The sequence below is a fragment of the Mustela putorius genome, unplaced genomic scaffold (assembly GCF_011764305.1).
Source record: "Mustela putorius furo isolate JIRA1106 unplaced genomic scaffold, ASM1176430v1.1 tig00003942_pilon_pilon_pilon, whole genome shotgun sequence".
In the NCBI taxonomy this organism is placed as follows: domain Eukaryota; kingdom Metazoa; phylum Chordata; class Mammalia; order Carnivora; family Mustelidae; genus Mustela; species Mustela putorius.
The window spans coordinates 6,578,689-6,598,263 of NW_025422087.1; the positions used below are offsets into that span (position 1 = coordinate 6,578,689).

The 19,575-nt window shown below is 38.6% G+C and overlaps 1 protein-coding gene across 1 annotated transcript in view; it reads left to right on the forward strand.

Moving 5' to 3' along the window:
* Positions 1 to 19,575, forward strand: part of RXFP2 (relaxin family peptide receptor 2) — a gene marked incomplete at its 5' end in the record, with an annotated part of 58,737 nt that overhangs the window by 20,919 nt on the left and 18,243 nt on the right. The window contains 8 exons of the mRNA XM_013044885.2: positions 2,160 to 2,265; positions 3,108 to 3,179; positions 10,345 to 10,416; positions 11,016 to 11,087; positions 12,559 to 12,630; positions 13,686 to 13,757; positions 17,657 to 17,728; positions 19,188 to 19,259. Coding sequence (XP_012900339.2) covers positions 2,160 to 2,265; positions 3,108 to 3,179; positions 10,345 to 10,416; positions 11,016 to 11,087; positions 12,559 to 12,630; positions 13,686 to 13,757; positions 17,657 to 17,728; positions 19,188 to 19,259 — 610 coding nt within the window. The remainder of the gene's footprint in view (positions 1 to 2,159; positions 2,266 to 3,107; positions 3,180 to 10,344; positions 10,417 to 11,015; positions 11,088 to 12,558; positions 12,631 to 13,685; positions 13,758 to 17,656; positions 17,729 to 19,187; positions 19,260 to 19,575) is intronic.

Sequence of the window (19,575 nt, forward strand, 5' to 3'; positions counted from 1 at the left end):
CTTTCATATACATCACAGGAGGATCAAATATAAACATGATAAATTAAAAGTTTAAAAATAAATATAACTGAAAGTTCTAGTATTTTCTTCCTGAACCACAATAGGTCACTTCGTATGCATCCCATTGTGCAGATCACTGCTGTACACAATTTTGGGCAATCACCAAAATTGTGGGCTTATTTTCTTTTAATGAATAGGCAGAAGCACATGATAAGGGGCATGTGTGAGACAGAATTATAGAGAATGGAATAGAACAGCAGTCCTCAGCCCTGGGCAACTTTTGCCCCCAGAGAACATTTGACAATTGTCTGGAGACATTTCGGTTGTCACAGCTTGGTGTTTGCTACTGGCATCTAGTGTGTAGAGGACAAGGATGCTGTTGAACATCCTCTAATGTACGGACAGCCCCTCACAGTGGAGAATGAGGTTCCCCAAATGTCAACCTTGCCAAGGCTGAGGAGAAAGTATGGTGAAAGAGATACTAATCATTATGTTTCCTATAATACTTCAAACTAATATTCAGAATCTGAGCCCAGAAAATGTCAGTGAGAAAAGTGAGATAGAGAGAGATGTAAGAAGCATTTATAAAGAAGAATCCAGAGTTTATGGGTATCACTGACTTACAGGTGAGGGATCTATGTTCACATTGCTGGTTTAGACAACAGGCCCAGCTTGACTACATTGGATTTTTTTATTAGGAAATAAAAGTTTCAAACACTAGGTTTTCCATCTAATAATAACCACTATTTTTAATGTCAATAAACATTGAAGTAAACATTCTGAACTCAGCTTTAAGAAGTTGAGCTAATTAGCATAAACTTATAAACAACATAGAATTCAGAATTTTATACACTAGAATACATCTTTCGAATTAAGCAAGTACTCAATAAACGTTTGTTGAATTTACCAAAATTCAGTGAAATTGATTTTTTAAAGTTTGGATAAAGTGATTTAAAGGAAGCAGAGCAATTAGAAAGAACTTATAAAGATTTAAATACATAATAGCAAATATAAAAATTGGAAAATAATCCTCATTTTCTTAGCTCCCATCAAAAGAGTTACTCATAGGATCAGAGGCAAAATCAAGTGCTCCATAAATATCACTCCTCTGTCTCTGTCTCTGTCTCTGTCTCTCTCTCTCTCTCTCACACACACACACACACATACACACACACACAGTGTGATTATCTGTCCTATGGGACAACTTGGCCCGGTTTCTCCTTGGATTTCTCACTCCTTTATATGACATTATCTTAATAACTATGTAAGCTTCTCTACAGTAAATTCAGAAGTTGTTTTTTTTTTTCCCCCTTCAGAATGTTTCAGATAGATGGATCTTTGGTTCTCTCAGCCTTATAGCTTCTCTACAATTTTTGTCTTCCACTATATCTTTATAGGAATGAAAAACAAAGAACCACAGTAAGTGGGGATCTAACTTGGTCGATTTTAATAAGGCACAATGGAGGGTCTCGCAGAAACTGCATCTCTTTTTTACCAGCTCCAGAAGTTTGAAAGGGGAAAAAGAATGGAATTTAATTTTAATCAACAAGCATTTGTTTTTTTTTTTAAGATTTTATTTATTTATTTGACAGAGAGAGAGATCACAAATAGGCAGAGAGACAGATGAGGAGAAGCAGGCTCCCTGCTGAGCAGAGAGCCCTATGCGGGACTCGATCCCAGGCCCCTGGGATCATGACCTGAGCCGAAGGTAGAGGCTTAACCCACTGAGCCACCCAGGCGCCCCTCAACAAGCATTTGTTGAGCAACCTCTTTGTGTCATGCAATTCAATTAAACTGACACAATTATACCCATTACAGATTTACTCCATCATAGTAATGTTTTTCATGGAGGAGAACTTAATCTTGCTTCACTATACACTTTTTTGCCATTTAAACCTTTCTGTGGTTTCTTTCTAATCACTTGCTAAGTGCCTCTGAAATGACCACTGGAAGCTAGAACTGAGATGAAACATCACATTAGCCTGTATTTGACTAGGTGAGAATTCTTACTTGCTTTTATTATGGACCCATATTAGTGCCCTGAAGGTGTAAATGTTATACATTCAGTGAAGAGAGAACAATGTCATGTATTAGAGATAAGGTCATAATTAAAGAAAAGTATTTTTTTCCCAGTGAAATACTACTCTTTTGCCCCCTAGTTCTAAATCAGTATCCACAACCCTGTGACTGCAAAGGAACTGAATTGGAATGTGTAAATGTCGGCTTAAAGTCTGTGCCAAGGATTTCCAACAATACGACATTACTGTGAGTAGAATTCACAACGTGCTGATATTTGCCTATAAAGTCATATGAAAACCATGTAGTCTAATCTAACCTCCCCTTGTTCTGTTTTATGTTACTTGTATACTAGCAAAATAATAGAAGCTCCCTTTAAACCACCAGCCGTCAGAGAATTCCTCACGCTTCTTCTCCAGAGAAAACAGGTTTTAAAGAGTGTTAGATTGCCTGGATATCATTTAGCTCACAAATGTCTGTGGTCTGGAGTGTTCATTTCAGTTACTTTCTGATCTCTTGTTTTTGCCAAAATGCCAATACTGTACAACTAAAGATGGAAATAAAAAAGAAAACCACTAGCTTATTTTCTCTTATTTTAAATAGTGATAACTGTCCAAGTTTGCAAAGATATAAAAGGTCCATGAAGCTAGCTGTGTTATCACTGTGGAAGTTTTCCTGTACTTTGCAAAAATGTTCTGAGAGTCTCAGAAATTACAGTCATGTTATAATTTGAGCAAGTATGATTTGGTTAGGATTATCTGTTGTTTTTGTTGTTGGTGGTGGTGGTGGTGGTTTTGCTTGTTGTATTTTGTTAAATTACCCAGAGAGTAAAGATGTTAAATCACAATAGACATTCCAGTCTATGATACTAACTGGCCAGACTTGTCAAATGTTTGCAAACTGCTTTAATTTTGTTTTATGGACTTCTCATTCTCATGTGAGGAAGTTTTCAGTTACTACAGTCATTTTCAGATGTGTGTTAAGTAGCATGGAGTATCATTAAATATCCTGTTTTCAAGCATGCACTTTCTAGGGATAACTTTGGTTCGCCATTAAACTCGTAATGAAGTCTGCTTTAACTGTTATTTTAGGTCTCTTAAGAAAAACAAAATTCACAGTCTTCCAGATAAAGTTTTCATCAAATACACAGAACTTAAACAGATGTAAGTAGCTATTAATAGTGCTTTTATGAAGAAATCTTTATGATGTTTTATTTAAGATGCCTTTTATCTTTTTATTTTTATTTTTTAAAGATTTTATTTTTATTTATTTGAAAGACAGAGATCACAAGTAGGCAGAGAGGCAGACAGAGAGAGAGGGAAGCAGGCTCCCTGCCAAGCAGAGAGCCCGATGCGGGGCTCGATCCCAGGACCCGAGGATCATGACCTGAGCTGAAAGCAGAGGCTCTAACCCACTGAGCCACCCAGGAACCCCTGCCTTTTATTTTTTAAATTAAATATAAACTTGATAAGCTTTATCAGGTAATTTATTTTTCCAAATGTAATTAATATTAGTAAATTAAGCTTTGAAAACTAGCATATTATCTTTCCATTTCATAATATAAAGTAGCTGAATTGATTTTATTTAAACTATTTTTAGAAAATTAAATTGGAGTTGAGATCAGGCATCTCCATAAGAAAACACATAGTTCCATATGAATTTCCAAGATCATTTGGAAAATGACATTGTAGATTCAGAGGCACTTGATGCACTTTTTAATTTAAAGAGGAATGTTAGTATAGACCAGAATGTTCAGATCATTTAGAACACATAATGAAAGAATATAGACTATCTCCTAGGATAATATGAACAAAACACAATCTTAGTGAAATCAGTGATATTAGCATATCTGAGAAAAGAAAATGTTAATAAATACAGCACAGTCAGCAATGAAGAAATCGTAGTCAGAGAGAAACAAAGTATCAAGATGCTATCTTCCAAGAAAGAAAACCAGGATCTGGGAGACATGCTCCCTAGAGAAGTCTATTCTGGAGGACAGGGTTGGATTGTTAATTTCCACCATAACTAGCATGAACTATCTTTTGATGGAGATTACCTTTGCTTTGATTCCTTGCTCACCAAGCGACGTTATGATGAGTGCATTAACTTCTCAAATTATTCATACTGAAGTATTTGGGCAGTTATCTTGGATAGGGTATAAGAACATTTCTATTGGTGAAATTGGATACCTCCTATTTAAATAAAGAAATTGAGAATATTCAAATGCTCATGAATTTGCTTACTGTATGTCAGTTCCTCTGAGCCCAGTCAGTCTGGGATAATGAAGAGATCAAGTTTCTATACTTGCCAAGATGATTGTTACACTAGATTTAAAAATTAACAAGGTAGGGACACCTGGGTGGCTCAGTGGGTTAAGCCACTGCCTTGGGCTCAGGTCATGATCTCAGGGTCCTGGGATCGAGCCCCACATAGGGCTCTCTGCTCAGTGGGGAGCCTGCTTCCCCGCCCCCTCTGCCTGCCTCTCTGCCTACTTGTGATCTGTTTGTCAAATAAATAAATAAAATCTTAAAAAAAAAATAACAAGGTAATGTTGTAAGGTCCCTTGGCAGTACAATCATATTGTTTTATCCTTCAGCGTAAAAAGTTTCTAGAAATGTGAAATATGTTAAAAAGAATAAAAATAATCTGATCTTTGGATGACACTGGACAGACGTATTTGGTTAAAAATGCCATCAACAATTCTATGCTGTTCATGAAATTTTTTGTTTGTTTAAAGATTTTATTTATTTATCTGACAGAGATCACAAGTAGGCAGAGAGGCAGGCAGAGAGAGGAGAAGGAAAACGGGCTCCCTGCTGAGCAGAGAGCCCAATGTGGGGCTCGATCCCAGGAACCTAGGATCCTGACCTGAGCCAAAGGCAGAGGCTTAACCCACTGAGCCACCCATGCGCCCCTGTTCATGAATTTAGGTACAGATTTTCTCATATAGGAAAAGAAGTCACTGAAGGAAGTCCATAAGTGAGGTAGAATCTTATATGAACAGAGATAATCATGCCTGCATTTGATTACAGCCTTTGTAAATATCATTTCACATCTCTATAAATACCATCCTGGAGCATGTGGTCATGTTGACATCATCACCATGGAGTGGCTGTGCACATTCTCTGGGTTTCCAGATACCTCCAGAGAGGAAATCCTCACTATACTGCTGCTAATCTTACTGGAATTCCTTAGAATCACATGTTCATTCTATGAATCAATATTATGTTTGCAACTGCCAGGATAATGCTCAAGGGAGGAAAAATACAATAGCAGGAAGGAAGCGGGGAAAGGCTCATGCTGTAGGGTACCTTTTTCAATTCTATGATCTAGAGTCATAGAAAGTTTATGAATTTTTAATTAAATCTTGTTATTCAGGAGGCAACTAAGGTCTGCAATGGTTAAATGATTTAACTAGGATCTACAACTAGGAAGTGGAAGAGCCAGAATTAGAGCCCCTATCTTCTGATGCCTGATGCAGTGTTTATTTTATAATAACCAGAAACTAGAGATGGAAAAAAATCATTCTAGCAACAGATTGAGTGTTCTACTAATCCATACTGTCCTACCCCATGCAGAACTCTCTTCTCTATGTTTGCCCTCTTAGTGGGGACAAATTGACTTCTGGGAAGGCAGAGCCATCACCAGAGAATCAAGCAAAAGACAGTTAAATTTCAGCTACTCAGACCAAGTCCTTTTGTGGACCACTGATCTATGTCAATACTTATTTACCATAGTATAAGCTAGCCCACTTAAGGGAAGAATATGGAATCACTCCTTTTGATAATTAAGGCCCCAGTTTTTCCCAGTGAAATAACATAGGGATTAACCTTAATTGCCCAGATCAGCTGGAAAATTCTCCAAGTAAATATTGACTTCTACTTTGTATGAGAAAGCCTAGGGGCCACATCATCACCCAGCAGAGGCTCTCTCAATGCAAGCTGCTATTTGATGCTTTCTAGGCAGGTTGATTCTCCTGGAGACTGAGAGAAAAGAGATCAGGAGACCATCATCAGTAAATATTCACTAACTATCTATTATAGGCAAAGTACGACACAATTCTTTTTATTTATATAACACTTTTTAAAGTTTACAAAGAAGTCGGCATTTGGAACTCCCACTTGGACTTTGATCCCCAAAATCTGTGAGATCGAGGCAGACATCATGAGATCCTTTTAGGAATGAGGATACCTACTCTGGAGAAGAAGGGTTGTTTGCTTAAAGGCAGCCAGCTGACAATTATTAGAGTATGGCCTCAAACCCAGACCTCTGACTGTGATCCTTTGGAAGCTTAGTTGCATGGTCCTGTCTCAGAATATTGTTACTGTTGATGAAAACATCCATTAACCAAACTTTGATTTGAAAATAACTCAAGTTCTTCATAAACATTACCCAAATATCGCAAAGTAGCTCATGAGTTCACCCAGGCCCTTTTCTCCTCCTTCTCCAGCCCCTCGCCTTAGACACACCCTTCCCTCCAGTCTTACTCTCCTTCCCCATTCTGCATTACAATAACCCAAATAACTTGTGTCACAAAGCCCAAACCATGCCCAAAAGAAGGTGTCCGGAGAATGGACAACCCCCAGAACCCTTGGTGGCATTCAACAGGAGGGTAAATGCTGAAGAAACCACATGTTCATTCATTCTTTCAATGAATATTTCTTGATACCTGAGAGGTACCAGGCACCTACAAAAAAAGCCCTCTCTTCATGGAGCTTAAAGTACAAGGGAGGAGGATAAATAATAAAATTAAAAATACTTAGTGTATTACATACTGATTAGGGCCATGGAGAAAAATAAGCCAGGAAGGGAATGAGGGCAAGCCAAGGAAAAGAAATATTAAGGAGTGTTAATAAATTTTGTCCTGTCACAAAACTCTACTACTGGCAAAGCTTCCCATCTTTCTTAGACTTATGCCATGAAACTGATCAGAATACACCCAATCAACCATCCATGTAACTGTTGGTATTTCAAGCTGCACACCCACAAGTCTCTTCAAGCAGAATTCTCCCCCAAAAGGACCTGGTTTCATATCTAATCATCATTCTGGTCACACTAATCTGTATATGTTCACCTACATTTGCCTTACATGTAGTATCTAGAATAAATGCAATATTTTCACTGTGACATAACCAGAGCAGGGAAGGAGAAAGCTAGCAACACTTCCTTCCTAAACTCTATATGCCCTAAGCTTACATTTGCTTTTTGGTGGCTGCTTCATTCCCTTAACTCCTACCAATCACGCCTCTAAAATTCCCAGTCCCATGCCACATTTGTTTCCGCTCAGGGATGGCTACTCCATCCTGCATTTGTACACTCGGCATTTGAGAGCTAGTGGTAGGTCCATAAATTTATCTCTATTCAGTTTCATGTTGTTAGAGTCAGCTTTTCTTATCAGACTGTGAAGAACTTTTTGGAAAACTCAATGTATTCGCTGTTCTTTCTAGCATTCTGTCATCTCAAAATTAGATGAACCACCTTTCCCAAATCATGCATAAAACATTGAAGAGGACAGTGCCGAATACTTTTTCCTGACTCCTCCATCATCATCCTTCAAATAATGTATATTGTTCTTTATCTTGTCCATAAAACAATCATAAAGCCATTTGATCAATGCCTAGTAGACCTATAAGCAAGGTCAGGCACATAGTTGTTTGAATTTAGGACTGATCAGTTTTTCAAAGAAAAAAAATCAAGTTGGCCCAACATGCCCTGATTCTCATGTAGTCCCCTGTTTACTCTCTCTCTCTGAGGCATTCACAGGCAGTGTCCGAAATAGCCTGTTCTGTGATCTTGCCCACAGCCAACATCACACTCATCATTCTATGCACTGGGATATATCCTAAGAGATCACTGAATCTTACTTTGAGTGAGTCTGTGGTCTAGAAAGCTCTAAATATTCAGTGGATTGAGGTCAGTTTGGCATCCCAAAAAAATAAACTTAGAAATCAAAATGAAATTTTAATTGCCAGATGACTAAATGTTGTTCAACTTATCTGAATGCTTTTACTGTTGATCAGATTACTCGTTTTAATAACCTTTTAAAATATCAAGACTTTCTAATGTTGGGGGGAGGACATTTAAGATGATCTTTCAGAGAAATAAAATATAATTTATAACATTGATGTAATACTCTATCACCACTACCGTGGAAACCAATAGCAGTTCTCCTCCCTATTGTAACATAAACCTTATATAAATTAGAAATTCCTACTTAGACATGGCTCTAGGTCAAGGCAATCATTGGCAACAAAATGTAGCTCAAGGAGTCTGCCTGGTTCATGAATACAAAATGTTGCATTAAAAAATAGCCTATAAACATGCATGTCATTAAAGCATTTATTTGCTTTAGTTTCAGGTACATAAATTCCTGGCGTTTCTGCTTGAAAAGTCCTGACAGCTGAAACAGCAGGAATTCATGAACCAGTAAGTTATTCTTAGAAAAGCCATTCAATGTAAAGTATATTAAATGGGCTCATATCTCAGCTCTGAATAAAAAGAGGACACCACTTGCCAAATTGTCATGTTTCCAAATTTTCCTTCATACTCACTAAGCTTCTGTTCTGCAAAGAGAAAAGGGGATAGCACAGGATCATGTTAAAATTCACTAGCCTAAGTCTGAGACAGGGGACTTGGAACTCTGGTTATCTGTGGGGAGCCAGCAAGCTGAAGCCAAACCAGAAGACTAGAGGCTCTTAGTTATTTAAGGAGTTGGAATCTTAACTCATGTCAGGGAAGGCACAGAGGCTGTACATGTCCAGTGAGTCATGCAGATGGAAAGCACAAAGTCAAATTCACAATTTATGACTGCCCATCTCTTCAAGATTGAGAGCATGTAGGTAAAATTCATTATCTTGAATAAAATATAAATCGTATTAGTTAGGTGGTAAATCTTATCTTCATGAGAAACTTCAATATACCTGTATTATAACATTATATTCTTTTTCTAGTCTCCTTTACTATTTTAACACAATTCATTATATTAATTTTCATTACATCACTCAAGAGCTCTGAAATGCTAAAACAGATATTGATCTATATGGATTCATTCTATTCATAGCAGAACTTGAAAACCAAAAGCACAACTTACATTGCAATGGGAAGCATCTCTTCATAGACATGGTGGAGGGGGAGAAGGGTTGGAAGGGTATGAGGTCTCTATGGGTTTCAAGTTTACTTTGTGGGATTGAAATTGATATTTTGTGTATCTATGGATGTAATGCCTGTGCTCTGTAGTACCAACATTTTCCACTTGGTGGTACATAGAGAAAATGACAATATTTAACGCTTAGGGTAATAGATGATAACTATAATAGCTGATAACTGGGAACGGCATCTCTGCTTTACCTGAACGTCTGAGAGCTTCAGCATCCTGACACACCTATAATGCCTTCATGACTCAACGGCTGGGAAGCTTAGCTAGAGAATGAATAGTTACATTATAACAAAATTCAGATGCTGAAGGAGAACATGTTCTATGAATAGTTTTGCAGTGAAGTACCCTAACAATCAAGAAAATGTTGTATAATATTAAAGAATAAAATAAAATAAAAATAAGAGATAGGGAAGCCATTCAAAAGATGATGTAGTCATTAGTTACTATTATTACTGGACATTTCCTACTCCTAAATACCTTTAGAAAATATGAATGCAAGGTTAACCTCCCATTGTATAATGAGCACAGGAAATGGAAATTATTTGCTTAGATACTTCCAACGGTGCTATTATTGAATATTATATTGCAAAATTGCTTCAGGGGTTAAGTAAATCATGACCTGGTGAGCTGAAGTAGATGTATTAGCTCCGGTTCAACTACTCATGCCATTCCTGACCTTGAGCACCTAATTCCCTTTGTGCTTCTCATTCTGCATCTCAAAATAGAAAAGAATAAGGCTTGCCCTCTCCTTTTCCCATGGGAATAAAATGAAGAGAAATGGGGAATTAAAGTTAGAACCCTGCCCTGAAAAAATAAAGCTCAACAGTGAGACTGGCTGGTCTCACATGGGGCGTATCTCTCTTTAGTCAGAATAAGAAAACTGCAAAACAAAACCACTTCGACCCTCAAACTCATCACACATGAGCTCAGCAGTGCAAACCAGAGATGGCAGAAATCTCACTGCATGGGTGCTAGCGGGAAAGAAGAATTAGCTAGTTCACAGCCATCTCTCATGGGCAACGCCTCTACTGCCCAACATAAAAGTAGGACTTGGGACTTTATAAGCCAGTTTCACAAACTTTTTTTAGATGAAGAAAGTGCAGACCACATTCAACAACTTGATAAAAAGCCTAAACCATAATCACATGACTCTTCTATCTTATTCCCACCAGATTTCTTCAGCATAATTGTATTACACACATATCCAGGAAAGCATTTTTTGGATTACATAACCTGCAAATATTGTAAGTAACTTCTTTATAATTATGAGCACAATGTTAAGTGAAGGTTATAAAGGTAGAATGGTCATTTTTGAAGACTTGACTTATCTATAGCGAAGTGGGAGGAACTGTTATCACAAAGGACTTAGATTAATTATTATGCTAAAAGAATTATTAAAAGATTCCTAGTTCTACCAGCTATAAAAGCTCTCCTTAACCTTGTCTTCTCAAGTTTGGGTCATTTCCACAATGTTTTAGCATTTTATTTTTTCTAACCCTCGCTAACTTACCTGTATGTTTTCTTAAAATACTAGTCTACTAAGAATGGAACCAAAAAGGACAAAAGCAAAAATAACCTACTCTTATACTCTTAACAAAATACAATATTCCACCCATTACTTTTGGCCATTTTGCTGGTCCTGGCCCCAGGGTCGCACACATTAGGCTTGTTATCTGTATCTCCCAGTTGTTCCTTGATTTCTCCCCCTCTTCTTATCCAGTTGGGTGCTTTCAGAAACAGATGTCCATACTCCATAATCATCAGCAGCAGCTCCTATTCTAATTATATATGACTAAAATGGAGTACTGAGTTTGCTTAATAGACTTGCTCGTGCTATTTATAGGTATCTCAGCCACAACTGCATTACAACTCTCAGACCCGGCGTATTCAAAGACTTGCATCAGCTAACTTGGCTGTAAGTATTCCAGCTTTTCCTTCCCCAACAAAAGAGCAGTCTTGATGATATACATCAATGCTTATAGTTTCCATCTGTTTATGGATCTTGTTTATTATACTCATTTTTCTGTCACATAATCTGGAGCATTTTACCCAAGCAACTCATATGGTTAAGGTCCAAGTTAAGGAGTTTTTTGATTTCCAGAACATTCATAGAAAGGTCTGAAAATACGGTAAGTTGTGGTGTTTCATTACTTCCCAGGCTAGCCACCAGCTCTGTACTGAGGAGTCCCACATCAGATGTTTGTGTTTTCCTCAGAAAAATAAACATGAGGCAGTTAGAAGGCTCTATGTGTCAGTTTGCCCATTTTCTGTAGGTTGGTCTGGCCTAGTAGAAAAGCCAGAACTTCAACTAGTCCTAGTCCTTCAACAAGTCCTAGGCTTAATGTTCCAGGCAACTTTCTTAATCTTCAGAGGCTGGCTGTTTTTTTCTCATCTGTAAACTATAATCACAGTTCCTTTCTAAAAGCAATGTTTTGGGGATTAAATCACAGAGCATATATAAATGGCCACATGGAGAGCTCCTGGCATATAGAAGGTGCCCAATGTCACTCCCTTCTCCAAATTTTACCCTCAAGGAACCCTGAGAGTAAGAGGAAAGGGTACCTGGCTTCAAAGGCACAAGAGAAAAGAAGGCATATTTCCCTTTAGTCTATTTCTTTCTAGGAAAATACCATATATGGTTAGAAATGGTGATTTGGGGGCGCCTGGGTGGCTCAGTGGTTTAAGGCCTCTGCCTTCTGCTCAGGTCATGATCTCAGGGTCCTGGGATCGAGCCCCACATCGGGCTCTCTGCTCCGTGGAGAGCCTGTTTCCTCCTCTCTCTCTGCCTGTCTCTCTGCCTACTTGTGATTTCTGTCTGTCAAATAAATAAATAAAATCTTTAAAAAAAAAAAAGATTGGTGATTTGAATATATGAATATTTCCGCTCGTTCACCCTCAGAGCTCCTAACGAGTTTGTTTGTATAGACCTTATTAAATGTGTCATTTAAACCCCATGAAACCAAAGAACCATTTGTGATTTCCTAAGAATTTTTTTTTCTCACTCACTCTTCATTCAGTCAATCAGTAGGTCAAAGCTTTCACTGAGTCTGTAGTCAGCTGATTAACAATTCAGCTTGTGCTGGACCCAAGTATCCAAAGGTGAAGGGTGTGACTCGGGTCTTAAAGTCCAGTGGGAGGTGGATGCAAGCAGAGAAAACAATCAGGACAGAGCTTGTAATAACTGGGATGGAGGGTAGTGGGAATGAGGAAAGACCCAGGGTGAAGGAGGAGCTTTCAAGGAAGAGGATAGGGACCAAGTATGGACGGGCAGGTGGGAGGAGAGCAGGTGTTGGGGGAGACAGGATTGTCATGTGCCTCTTCTTGTTTCCTGGTTTTATTTCATAAATGTCTCTAACGTTGGAAATGTTTGTGATATGTTTTCTCAGAATTCTAGATGACAATCCAATAACCAGAATTTCACAGAAGTTGTTTACTGGATTAAAGTCCTTGTTTTTCTTGTAAGTGTTCATTTACCCTTCAATACATCTGTCTATAAATTGCAATGACATCTAACACTAGCTTTCAAAAAGAGCTTTAAAAAACTCAAGCCTGCTAACATTTTTATTAGTCAAAACCTTTCCTGTGTGTCTAGCCACAGTTACTGTTGCAGTTCCCTGGCCGTGGCTCATGGTCAGGAAAGCTGACCATGACCATTTAAGCTTACTGGTTGATTGCTTTTTGATCTCCTTTAATTTCCTTTAATCCTAAAGCATGTTTGGCCTGCAGTGGTTAACCAAAGGTAGTATTCATTTTTATCTGCTTACTACATTTAAATCTATCAGAATCTCCTGGGAATTCAGCTCTGACTACATTTTTAACAGAGGGAAATGTGCCTTTGCCCAGCAAGAGTCACTAAAAATTCCAAAATCTTTGTCCCACCAAAAGAGCTATTCTCATAATTACATTCTCACTGTTTATTAATACACTGGAATGATTTATCAGCAGGGGATTATTATATTCCTTTATAGTTGATCATATAGCATCATTATTTTTCCATTTGCCAGAAGGAACCACAATATCATAAATTAATCGTGCAGCTTAACATGCTGATGAGTTGTCTTCTTTCCCCCAGTGCCCCCTGCTGTCACTTCTTAGATTTAATGCAGTTTGCGATGCGGCCTTTTAATACTATAAGTGATTGATGTTTCCCTTAAGAAAAAATTCTAAATGTAGGATGCTAGAAATGATTGCAAATTAAAAGTTTACAAGGAAAATTACCATGAACTTCAAAATTATTACTCAATATATACTTTGTTTTCATCTCATAAAATTAAACTGTCCAATGTTTATTCCCAGGTTATATATCATACTTTTATATTCATAGCTTCTCTGACATCTGCTTCCTTTTCCACACATTTCCAGACACCATTTTGAAGAGGTAGTTATGTGTTTATTCTTTATCTGGGGTGTGTTGATTTTAGCATGCAACTTTCCAAATGGTGGAAATAATAAAAATGCTCTTCTTAAAGTGGCATATCTTCTTGCTTCTAATTAACATCTTCTTTGTGTAAAGGTCTATGGTTAATAACTACTTAGAAGCCCTTCCCAAACAGATGTGTGCCCAAATGCCTCAGCTCAACTGGATGTGAGTATGCATTTCGGAGCTAATTTGTCTTTCATCCAGATTAAGGAAACTAGACCTGAAGTTAATTCATGATCACATAAAAAGGCCATTGGTGATCTTCTTCCCAAAACCCAAAACCAATTACGTTATTTCCTGGTTTAAATATCTTTTGAAAATTCCAGTGGGTGTACAAGTCAAATTCAGACTTAACACTTGAGCACCCAAGGCCCCCCATTTTCTGTCCCTTCCTCCATGTAGTCTACCATCCTCCTCCTCCCCCTCATGTGCCTTCCAGATGCACCAAAGTGCTACAATCAATTCCCCGAGCACATATTATCCCTTCAATTCTGAAAGTCTTGCTCCTTTATTCTTTAGTTAACTCCAACATCACCTTCAAAGGTCAGCTTAAACATCCCCTCCAGGAGGCCATCCCTGACATGCCAGTCAATTTCATTGCCTGCCCCTCTGCCTCTTTTACACTATGGGCAGACGTCCACCATGCCAGTTGGTCCCTATACGGCATACTTATCTTGCTATCGCTATCATAGAACCATTGGTTTACATGTCTGTTCCCCACCATTCTGTAAATTCTATGAGGGCAGAAACCCACCTTGGGATTTATATCCCAGCATCTGTACAATGACCAGCACACAATAACTGCTCAACAGATCTTTGTGAAATGAATGTACTAAACCATTTCCACCCCTTGTTAGCTTTGAACAAATACCTGTTTAAAACATGTAAACTGAGGTGGCCTGGGTGGCTCAGTTGGTTGGACGATGGCCTTCGGTTCAGGTCATGATCCTGGAGTCCCGGGATCGAGTCCCGCATCAGGCTCCCAGCTCCATGGGGAGTCCGCTTCTCTCTCTGACCTTCTCCTCGCTCATGCTCTCTCTCACTGTCTCTCTCTCAAATAAATAAATAAAATCAAAAAATATATAACAAAAAAAACACATTTAGTTAGTTTACTTCATGGTTTCACTACCTCTACTCCCCATTCCCTGCCACCTTCATCTTCACAGTTTCCAGAGACAGGCGGTGTTGTTATCTCTTGCCCTGTGAAATGCTGATTGTACTGTCCCCCAGAACACTTCTCATGGTCAAATCAGGGATTCAATAATCGTACGAGGATAAAACTAGTACCTCAGCTTTTTTTTTTTTTAAAGATTTTATTTATTTATTTGACAGCGATCACAAGTAGACAGAGAAGCATGCAGAGGGAGAGGAGGAAGCAGGCTCCCTGCTGAGCAGAGAGCCCGATGCGGGGCTCGATCCCAGAACCCTGAGATCATGACCTGAGCCGAAGGCAGAGGCTTAACCCACTGAGCCACCCAGGTGCCCCAGTACCTCAGCTTTTGATTCTTTCTGAGCTAGACTTAGAATTACTTGTTACAACTACTAGGTGCCCTTGTGTTTATTTACTGACATACATACATACATACATTTATTGATTGATTTACTTACTTATTTATTATTTATATACTTGTTATCAAAAAACTCTTAAGGCAATAGAGGTCTCATGTAAATGTGCCACTGCTGAAAGGGAAATAAAAGTCTGAACAACATGAGAATGAAACTTGTTAAGAAAGAAAACACATAAGCACATCTGCACAATGAGAAGCAAACAGGGAAGAGTGATGGTAGCAGAAAAAGATCAGAAGTCCAGACTTGCCCCCCAAAATGGACATCAACAACCAAGAGTAGATCAGAAACCAGTGTCAAAACTCAGGGTTCTGGCATACTCGTGGTCACTCTAGGCTCCCTCAAATACTAGGGGGAAATTTTTACACCCAGTAAAAATTTATCATTCGTAGCATTGTCTGATCACACATGGAAAAGGGCCTTTAAACCAAGAGGACAAAGAACTGAGAGGTCGGTCCCATAAAAATCCAGTGAGACAGAAAAAAGTCTGACCTGGCCAGGCTTTTCCTCCCTCACTTGCCATCAGTAGGGCTATACTCTTAAATCCTTACTGTTATACTTGCAAAATGTAAAAAGATTTATTCCCATTCCATTTAACAATATTTGGACTTTAAAGAGAGTACAGTGTTTATTATTTTAACCACAGTATTTTAAGGCTGAAAAAAATATCAAGTTCCTACAAGACCACCTGGATGGCTATAAAATAAAACTTAAAAGGGAAGGACAAAAGAATTTGTGATTTTAATGTTAACCTGAGAAATGTTCAGAATCAGCAAAATAGCTATCGTCATATACAGAGAAGATTATAGGAAGCAAACAATAAAAAGAAGTTAAGAGACTTAGCAAGAAAGCTGCCTCTGTCTTCTTCTTTGGAACTGCTGGGAGAGGTAATTTTCGAGTGCTCCCAAGGTGGGGGCTCCCTGATGGTGGGATGTCCTGTCATAAGGGATCACTAGCAGGATGCACTAATTCCACCAGTGCTTCTCCAGTGTTAGCACACATCTCAGACAATACGAGGACTAGTTAAGGCCTCAGTCCCTTTGCAACGATGTGGGCGGAGTATCATGCTAAGTGAAATAAATCAGTCAGAGAAAGAAAAATACCATATGATCTCACACATAGGTAGAATTTAAGAAACAAAACAAATGAGCAAAGGAAAAAGAGAGAGAGAAGCCAAGAAACTGACTCTTAACTATTGAGAACAAACTGATGGTGACCAGAGAGAGAGGAACTGGGTCGGGGGATGAAGGAAATAGGTGATGGGGCTGAAGGAGGGTACTTGGGATGAGCACGGAGGGTTGTATGGAAGTGTTGACTCACTGTATCTTACACCTGAATCTAATATAATACTGTCTGTGAACTATACTGGAATTAAAACGAAGACCTCAGGGCGCCTGGGTGGCTCAGTGGGTTAAGGCCTCTGCTTTCAGCTCGGGTCGTGGTCCCGGGGTCCTGGGATCGAGCCCCACGTGGGGCTCTCTGCTCGGCAGGGAGACTGCTTCCCTTCCTCTCTCTGCCTGCCTCTCTGCCTACGTGTGATCTATCTGTCAAATAAATAGGTAAAATCTTTAAATAAATAAATAAATAAATAAAACGAAGACCTCAGTCCTGGAGTAGGACTGGGATGGAGCCTGAGAGTCTGCATTTCTGAGGAGTTCCCAGGTGATGCTGGGGGCTGTCCCAGCCACACTGGGGCAGCGCGACACTCAGCAGTAGCCTCTCAGAAGCATGGTAGAAAGACCGGTCATTTCATTTCTGGGTTTCAGCACCAAAAACAAACAAACAAACAAACAAAAAAAAAAAAAAAAAACAAAATAAAAGAAAGAGCATTTGCTTTCCATCATGAAGATGGATACATATCCTGACTCTGGTGTTCGGTATCTGGAAGATAAATTTGCCTGATTTTCTCCTTTAGCAAAATAGAGACCAAAGTATCTGTGTGATGTCAGAGGAATGTGAGATTATAAGGGTCTATGATGCCATGCTTTAGTGTCTAGGCTTTAGATACAGACAGACCTGGGTTAGAAGGTCAGTTCTACCATTTACCAGCTGTGTGACCAGAAATTAAGTGAATTCCCAAGAGCCTCACATTCCTCATATGTAAATGAACAGGGGGAGGAGGGAATAATACCAACTTTCCAGGAGTGCTTTTATATACTCAGAAGAGTACCTGACACTGTAAAACTCTAATAAATGGTGGTTACTCCTATTATGGTGGCAATGTAATGTTAATTAATAGCATGGAATCTAGCACAGAGGGACACTCACAAAATGTTGGGCTGCCCTTTCCCTCAATTTTATTAAGTTTGAACATTAACTGGAAAGGGAAAAGAAGCATAATATTAATTATATCATTAACCCTGCAATGATTAGGAAGAAAACATAAAAATTGGAATGAGGTAAAATATAAAGTTCAGAACTGTTATATCAACAAAAGTGCCTGTAGACATGTGATTTGTGCAAAAACACTGAAAATATTTCTTCTCCATGCCTTTTAGGGATTTGGAAGGCAATGGGATAAAATATCTTACGAATTCCACTTTTCTGTCATGTAATTCACTCACAGTGCTGTAAGTATATAATGGAAATCAGTAAACCAAGGGGAAACCCAATAGATTTGGAAGTCAAAAGAAAACACTGACAAGGAATTTTAAAGTCGTGTTTTGTTTACAGCCTCTGTCTGAAACTGCAGTCCTAGAAAATGTACACACAGACTTATCGATTTTGATGGTGGGGCCCAGCCTTCAATGTAGCTGCCCAGCATTTAGGTCTCCAGCTGATCTCCTTCTTGCTGAGGGCAATCATTATTTCCGTGCATCCTCTCAGCTGAGCTGGCATCTAACACTGTGATCACCAAGGAAATGAGATAATGTGTGTGAAAACGGTTAGCTATACCACAGTTAGCTGTTACTGCCAGTGAGCAATTATCCCTTGATGTCTCTTCTTTCTCTCTAAAGAAAAAATAATAATTTTATTCTTAAGGGAAGAATATCTAATGTATTCTGATTTCCCAAAGATTCTGATTGGTGATTCTGATTGCTGATTATGTTTTTTGAAGTGGGGGCACTGTTACGCACGTGGATCGGCTATGGCACATTTGCACTGGTAAAAACACAAGAATTTCGCTTCGGATTGAATCATAGTTTCCACATGTAGTAAGCAGTTAGTAATGTTTGATGGTTGCACAGGTGGTTGGATAAGAAAAATTGGAGTTTAGTTTTTTGTAGTCGTCTAACCACTGTTTTTCAATGAACTAAGAGATGAGGTTATTGCCAGTCTATGTATTTATCAATCAGACCGCAGACTAGCATATTTAATGATTAAAGAAGGACTATCCCACTGAAGAGATGCAAAGAGTTGATTCCTTTTCTCATAGATAATGAGAGCATACCCTGGTAAACCAAACAAATTCCACTGACACCTTCTATTTTATAACTCCATGTAGCGTTTGAATCACGGCCACATTCATTATCTCATTTGTTAACACCTCTGTAAAGCAGCTAGTGGTAGACCCCCTCTTTTTACTGTATGTCTTGGAGAATTCCATTTCTAGACAAAGAAAATATAAAACCAGTCTCTTCCCCACCACCATCCAATTTAAAATACATTTGTGGCCCCAGAAACTGATATGGGGTTTGTTTAAGCTTTGTTCTTTCTGGCATTTTCCTAAGGAATGTGCCTTATACAAGAATCCTCTCAAAGTATCCTCTAATTAATTAACAAATTTGACATCTGTGTGTGCATATTGTGAAATGAACATTTTCTGAATTAATCAGAATCCAAACAAAATGCAGCTTCATAGACTACACTCAGTCCCTCAAATTACCTACAGCAGCATTTCCTAGAGAGAACACATGGATATCTTTGGTGAGAAATTCTTGCCTTAAGTTCCACACCAGAACAAGCCTTACTTTGAGATTTCAAAGGAGGCCTTGTGGAATTACCCCCGGATCAGTGGCATCTCCCAATGAGAACTGGTTCTTACAGCAGACACAGACCAACAGTGCTGACTCTCACCATGTCTTACAGGTTTCTGCCTAGAAATCAAATTGATTTTGTTCCAGAGAAGACATTTTCTTCATTAAAAAATTTAGGAGAACTGTAAGTAGCATTGTCTACTAGGAAAATAGGATTGCTTCTTCCAAGATTATAAATTTAAGTGATGAGGGAGGCTGCTTTTTCACTAGTGGCAACCAAATCCTGAAGACTCCTGGATATTCAAAATCAATTAAGAAAATCAACATTATCCTAAAGTCAAAAGCAAATTAAAATCAAGTACTGGGCTTAATATGGATTTAGCCTACTCTAATTTCTCTCCCTGTTTTCTTGGGTGAGTGTATGTGTGTGTGTGTGTGTGTGTTTTGAAGCAAATGAGTTTTCCAGAGCTCCTTAAACTCCAGGATCATTATCTCTAATG